Genomic DNA, 7,586 nt, shown 5'->3' with positions numbered 1-7,586 from the left:
AAACAAATTCCAGAATTGGGAATAGAAGATGAACATAAATAAATTCCAAAAGCTTGAACCGAAGAAGAATGTAAACAAATTCCAAAATTTAAAGAAGAAGAAGGTAAATAAATTCCAGAATTTGGAGGAAAAGGAAAGTAAACAATTTCCAAATTTGTAAATGGAAGAAGAAAGAAAATAAATTCCAAAATTCCAAGTCAAGGTCGATAATCTTTTTTTATATGCTATTCTTGCGATACGCAATTTAAAAAAAAAAAATTTCCGTACGAAGATACATGCTGGCAGAGTTGCCAACTTTGATCAATTTGTTTCAACGAAGAGATAAAGGGGAAAGATCTTTTTGTAATATAATTCTGTTATTATTGGATTTTTATTTTTTGATATAATTATATCAGGAAACAAGAAACGTATTTATATACTCTTGGACATCAATATCGTCTAGAAACGTGTGGAATGATTGTGACCACGGGATTGTGCTGATTCATTTGTAAGGAATTGCTCTAGGTTTTAAATTGTTTAAATTTTATATTTTTGCTAGTTTCGAATTTGATTGATTCACATAGAACAACCATCGTTTAGTCTGTTACGTTATTCTCACGTCCGAATATCTTGATCGTCGAGTACAAAGATGGCTTTGGAAAAATTTATTCGCATTAGTGATAGCTTAGTTGAATTTGAGGCAGCTTTGAACGATAATGTCTTACCCACAACTTCCGTTTGCCTACTGGAAACTCACAGGGATGAGGTTAAGTCGATCTGGGAACGATTGAAGCAGATTTACGAAAAATGCCTCTCAGATCATTCCACAAAGGTTGATAAGGATACTGAGGAATCGCATAATAAGGAGTTGGAATCAATTAAGGAGAGATATATGAATTCATACTCTACTTATTGTAGATGTATTTCCAAGTTGACAGAATTGTCACAGAATCTCAATCCCATTGTAACCACGTCCAATCACAATTCTGGCCCAGGTTTCCATCTACCTCCAATAGAGTTGGGCATTTTCCATGGTGATTTCAAGTCATGGCCCACTTTTCGGGACATGTTCACCGCAATTTGTATTCGAAATTCTCGGCTTAGTCCTGTAGAGAGATTATTCCACTTGACGCAGAAAACTAAGGGGGAGGCGCATGAAATTGTTTCCAAAAGCCCACTTACTGACAAGGGATTCGAAACGGCTTGGCAGAATTTATGTGCTCGGTATGATAATAAAAGGGTTCTCGTGAATGAGCAATTGAAAACTTTGTTCAGTTTGTCCCCTATTAGTAACGAATCGGCTAACTCTCTGAAAAGGCTTCAACGAGATATTAACTCTTGTATATCTACTTTAAAAGTCTACAAAGTGGATATTGAGAGTTGGAATCCAATATTTGTATTTTTATGTTCCAATTGTTTGCCCGACTCCACTTTGACTTTATGGGAGCAGACATTAAGGGACAAGTCCAGTATTCCGAAGTGGAATGAATTTGATGAGTTTCTGACGAATCGATATAGAACTCTGGAATCTGTTTCCGAGATAAAGGGGTCGAAAGAACAAAAACCTTGTGGCACTCGCCCAAAAACCGGAAATAATCTCAAAACTAACTCGGGTAAGGTCAGTTCATTTCAGGCGAACATTAATCATTCTAAATGCGGGCTATGTCCCAATGAAGTCCATGTAATAGGCAAATGTCCCAAATTTGTCCAGATGAGCTTTAACGAAAAATTTGCTGAAATTAAGGGAAGAAATTTGTGTTTCAATTGTTTCTCCAGCTCTCACAACACAAAGAAGTGCAAGAGTAAATTTACATGTTTTAAATGTGGAAAACGTCACAACACTTTGCTACATAAGGAGCAAGAGTCTCCAAGCAAAGGGACACAAATCTCTAACCCGTCATCCACTAGTAACCCACAACCTTCTATGTCTAATCGACAATCTGCACATTATACACCACATCCTTCTATATCCAATTTACAGTCCACACATTCCTCCAATGGCGTTGTGCAAACCTGCTTTGCTTCTAGTTCTCAAGGTGTACTATTAGGGACTGCCGTTGTGAGAATTATTCATTGTGGTGTTATATATCGTGCAAGGGCTCTCATAGATTCGGGTTCTGAAGGAACCTTTATCTCCGAGAACCTCTCTAATTTATTAAAGCTTCCATCGAAACGCGTTTCCGCCACAGTTTCTGGATTGAACAATTCCATATCCGCCTCTGTACAGAGGGAATGCTGTTTTGTTTTGGGTTCAGATACAGATCACGATTTTGAGCTATGTGTGTCTGCCCTGATAGTGCCGCATTTGTCCAATAATCTCCCTTCAAGAACTATAGACATCAAGTCGCTATCCGATTTACCACCTCTTCAATTTGCCGATCCACGGTTCTATGAAAGTGCCAAAGTGGATATACTTCTAGGAGCTGATGTCTTCCCTTCAATCATTCTATCATCGAATCGAAATGATATTTGTGGGTCATTGATGGCTCAAGATACCGTCTTTGGATGGATTCTCACAGGGCCCATCGCTGTGCAAAATTCTGCTACTTTTTCGGCATATCAATCATTCTTTTGTGAAATCTCTTTAGATAAAGAGATTTCACGGTTTTGGGAGGTGGAGAATGTTCCACAGAGGCGTTTCCAGTCACAAGATGACAAATTTTGCGAGCAATTATATTCACGCTCCACTACAAGGGATAAGGAGGGACGATATGTGGTCTCATTGCCATTTAAGGAATCGTTTCCTCAGGATTTATGTTTAGGAATATCACGAGGCAATGCTATGGCACAATTTTTCCAAAATGAAAGACGACTTCTTCGGGATTTAGAATTGAAAAAGGAATACGATTGCGCATTGACTGAATACATTGCCCTCAAACATATGCATCCTATTAAAGATCCTAATCCATCTCAGCCATCGTATTATTTACCACATCACGCGGTGATAAAACCGGAGAGAACAACTACAAAAGTCCGTGTTGTTTTTAATGCGTCCTCTCCTTCTTCCACTGGAGTTAGCTTGAATGATGTACTCTATACCGGGCCAGTACTTCAAAATGATCTAACAATATTGATTCTGAAATGGCGATTTTATCAATATGTCTTAAATGGAGACATACAAAAGATGTATAGGCAAATCCTTGTTAACCCCTGTCATACACCTTTCCAGCGTATATTGTTTCGAGAAAATCCTAGTGATCCAATCCAAGATTTCGAATTAAGAACGGTTACTTTTGGGCTGAATTGTGCACCATACCTGGCAATTCGTACTATTATCCAATTGGCACATGATGTTCAGGAGTCTTATCCCTTGGCTAGCCAAATATTGAAAGATTCTATGTATGTGGATGATGCCTTATTGGGGGCACATTCTATAGAAATGGCGCTCAGATCAAGGGACGAACTTATCAATGCACTGAATTCTGCAGGTTTTAAGATGAGAAAATGGATTTCGAATTCAAGACAAATTCTAAAGGGACTTCCACCCGAACATTTGTTGTGTGAAGATTTTTTGAAATTTGAGGACCGTAGCTCTGCCAAAACTTTAGGAATTCATTGGAATGCTCTATCTGATGAATTTTACTTTTCTGCCACAAAATTTCCTGATATATGCTCGTACACTAAAAGAGAAATCTTATCTCAAATATCCAAGTTGTTCGATCCAGCTGGTTGGTTGTCTCCCACGATCGTCATTGCCAAAATCATTATGCAAAGAATATGGATGGATCGAACCGACTGGGACGAGGTAATTTCTTCTGAAACTTTAGCCCATTGGAAAATATTCCAAGCGAATTATGTACACATTGATAAAATTAAAATTCCAAGATGGATTAAATATTCCCCAGGAAGTAAAATCGAATTTCACGGGTTTTCGGACGCTTCTGAAAAGGCGTATGCCGCTGCTATTTATGTAAGAATTATTGGCCAAAATATTATATCCACTCATTTGGTCAGTTCCAAGACAAAAGTAGCACCCCTTAAAACTTTATCGATTCCTCGACTGGAGTTATGTGGAGCTGCTTTATTAGCCGACATGATTGATAGTTTGCTGCCACAATTTGATGTCCCTGAATATTCTCTATACTGTTGGACGGATTCAAAAATAGTATTATCATGGCTATCGAAACCACCCTGTTTTTGGAATACATTCGTAGCTAATAGAGTTTCCAAAATAGTCCAAATTGTTGATGTTTCCAGATGGTTTCATGTAAATTCCGAGTTTAATCCGGCTGATTTAGCCAGCCGAGGTGTTCATGCCCATGAATTGCAAAATAATGATCTTTGGTGGAATGGGCCGCTTTGGTTGTCCCAGCCGTTAAACGATTGGCCTAACTGTGTTGAGAAAAGAGATTTCGAAACAGATATAGAGAAAAAACCGGTAAAGGTGCTTTTCACATATTTCCAGAACTTTGAAGACATTCTCGATCGATTTTCGTCATTTGCTAGAGCTCTAAGGGTTATCAGCTACATTTATCGATTCTATTTTCGAACTCATCAAAAATTCCGATCCAGGTTTGTGCGTAGCAGTAGAACTATCACTGCGTCTGAGATCATTTTTGTACGCAAGCAACTGGTTATGATATCCCAAAAGGCCTTTTATCCGAACGAATATATGGCACTCAGTTCAAAAAAGTCCATTTCATCATCCAGCCCCCTATTGTCCTTAAACCCATTTATAGATCCAGAAGGAATAATGCGAATCTGTGGTCGATTAGAAACATCCCCTGCGCTGCTATTCAACGAAAGGCACCCGATCATTCTTCCATACGGGTGTCAATATTCAAGGCTTTTGGTCCAATTCATTCACACAATAAGTCTTCATGGAGGAAATCAATTAGTACTGCGATTAATACGAACGCAGTATTGGATTCCGAAGGTCCAAAATCTTATCAAAACCACTATTCACCGGTGTAAACCATGTATAATATACAAAAAGAAATGTCAGCAGCAATTAATGGCTTCATTACCCCCTGAACGATGTGAGTATTCTCGTCCCTTTGCACACACCGGACTGGACTTTGCTGGTCCATTTGATATTAAAAGTTATGCAGGGAGATGTTGTCGCATTACAAAAGGATATGTGTGTGTGTTCGTTTGTTTCTCCACCAAAGCGATACACCTCGAGGCTACAACTGATTTATCCACATCGGCTTTCCTAGCAGCTTTCAGCCGCTTTGTATCTCGTCGTGGTTGTCCTCTGCACTTGCATTCCGACAATGGAACCACGTTTGTTGGAGCATCGAAAGTCATATCCAAAGAATTCATCCAGACTTCACATCAAGCTGTGAGCAATAATTATTCTCATCAAAACTTGACGTGGCATTTTATACCCCCAGGAGCCCCCCATATGGGCGGACTTTGGGAAGCCGGGGTCAAAAGTTTTAAACAACACTTTAAGAAAACGGTTGGAGTACAGAAATTTACCTTCGAGGAATTTCAAACGTTATTGTCCAAAATAGAGGCCTGCCTCAATTCCCGACCTATATCCCCTGTCTCTCAAAGCCCAGAAGATTTAACCGCCTTGACTCCAGGCCACTTTCTCATTGGATCCCCTATATTAGTTCCCTTAGAGCCTGAAATTAGTTATGAGACCATTTCTATCCAAAATCGCTGGCAGAAAATTAAGGCGCTCCATCAACATTTTTGTACCAGATGGAAAAACGAATACCTAAAGGAATTGCAAAAGAGGCATAAATGGAAAAAACAAGAGGAAGATGTAAAAGAAAATATGCTCGTCGTTGTAAAAGAGGAAAATTTACCTCCTAACCTTTGGCGTCTTGGAAGAGTCACAAAAGTATACCGTGGCAATGATAATCGAGTAAGAGTTGTTGACTTGATTACCCAAAAGGGGCAGATAACAAGACCCATCACCAAGTTAGTCGTTCTTTTCGACGAATGTTCTTAACTTCAATTTTCCTACCATATACATAAAAAAAAAAAAAAATCCAAGTTTTATTTTTATTACATTCTTCATTAAACTCAATATCTAATATTTTATTTTCCAGCAGTATGAACTCGATCGGAAAATCAGATCATCGCCGCCACAATGTATTCGTATGCCGAATATGTCGGAAACCCCATTCTTTAAAAAATTGCTATCGTTTTCAAAACATGAATATCACAGAAAGATGGGAAGCGGTGAAGAAATATGGGTATTGTGATAATTGCCTTGCGCACACCCATTCGCAAGGATCCTGTTTTACGAGAATAGGTTGTATCCACTGCAAGGAAAAACACCATTCCTTACTCCATATGCATTCTCGCCTGCGACAAAAGATGGCTACTACATCCTTGGAACGCACCCACCGCTCATTAACCCGACCACCATCCACTACACGGTTGGTGAAACCAGAAGCAACTCAGAAGGAACCTCGTATCTCAACTCAAGGTACCCCATTTTCCTCCTCTACGTCGTTGACAGCTATTTTGCAACAAAACGCAACAACGTTACTTCCTACAGCTTTGGTCAAAATACAGACAAACAATGGGAAGCATTATGCAAGATGTTTGCTAGATTCTGGATCCAGAATGAGTTGGATTTCCCAAAAACTGACAGAAAAGCTAAATTTAACCACATTGGAATTGGATGGTGAAATTATATGTCCGGTAACATTATGGTCATGTATCGATACCAATCTCAAGATTGAAACAACATTAAAAGTGAACAAACGGATTACCACCATCACCCCTAAGAAGTCACTGCCAGAAACCATAAAATCCCATTTTCAGAACTTCGTTCTTGCCGACAAAACATTCTATAAATCATCTAGTATAGATATAGTCATAGGTGTTGATATTTACTCAAGAATCTTGCTTGATGGCGTATTTGTGCGAACTGGTCTTCCAACTGCCCAAAATACTCTTTTTGGCATCGTCTTATATGGAGTTTTTTCCAATTGAAAACATTTGGCTGACAATAATCTATATTTCCTTTCTTTATATAATCTATCATTGTATAAAGTAATACCTAATGAATTGCATACCAATACAAAATATCTCCCTTATTAGTAACATAAGAAATGTATTTCATAGGCTAAGTATAAATTTTGCATTAATATGAAATTATCCTAATATAAATTGTTACAGTAATACTGCAAGGCGGGCGGAATGTTCATGTCAAGTATTTGAAACCCTAATAATGGGGAAATTTTGAATTCCCAACGTGGTTTAATTAATCCCTTTAAATCCGAGAAAATGAATTGTGTAAATCCGCCTTAAAAATAGAATAAGTATCGCATTCTTTTCTTTCTCTAATTTTTTCATAAAAAGCCATATTGAAATTACTTATTTCCGCTAAATTTATGGGCTCTTATCTTTTTAACCGTCCACGAAGACAGACCATCTTGGTAAGAATTTGTCCAAATGAAATAAAATAATTCCAATTTGAATTCCATTAGAAAATCCTAATTATTCGTGTTTTATTTCATATGCTTTGAAACCTTTTGATGAAAACGGGAGTCACAAGCTATATAAACCTGTTTTGTATACTTTGTGTCGGCTCAAGAGAACTTTATAAACTCCAGGTGATTATCCCTTCTGTCGCTTCCCCGCGATTTCTCCCACAACTTTGGTAGTGAACACCTAAACTATGCGTCCTACAGCGAAAA

At 38.2% G+C, this 7,586-nt stretch overlaps 1 protein-coding gene across 1 annotated transcript; it reads left to right on the top strand.

The window, feature by feature from the left end:
• The first annotated feature begins 628 nt into the window (after positions 1-628).
• LOC142235531 (uncharacterized) lies at positions 629-6,879 on the top strand. Its single transcript, XM_075306782.1, has 2 exons — positions 629-5,853; positions 5,985-6,879. The coding sequence occupies exons 1-2, from the start codon at positions 629-631 to the stop codon at positions 6,877-6,879; spliced, it is 6,120 nt and encodes a 2,039-aa protein (XP_075162897.1).
• Positions 6,880-7,586: the final 707 nt, after the last annotated feature.

This window comes from Haematobia irritans, chromosome 1 (assembly GCF_050003625.1).
Source record: "Haematobia irritans isolate KBUSLIRL chromosome 1, ASM5000362v1, whole genome shotgun sequence".
NCBI lineage: Eukaryota > Metazoa > Arthropoda > Insecta > Diptera > Muscidae > Haematobia > Haematobia irritans.
Note: the sequence above shows the minus strand (reverse complement) of the source record. Positions and strands in the feature narration are given on the sequence as shown.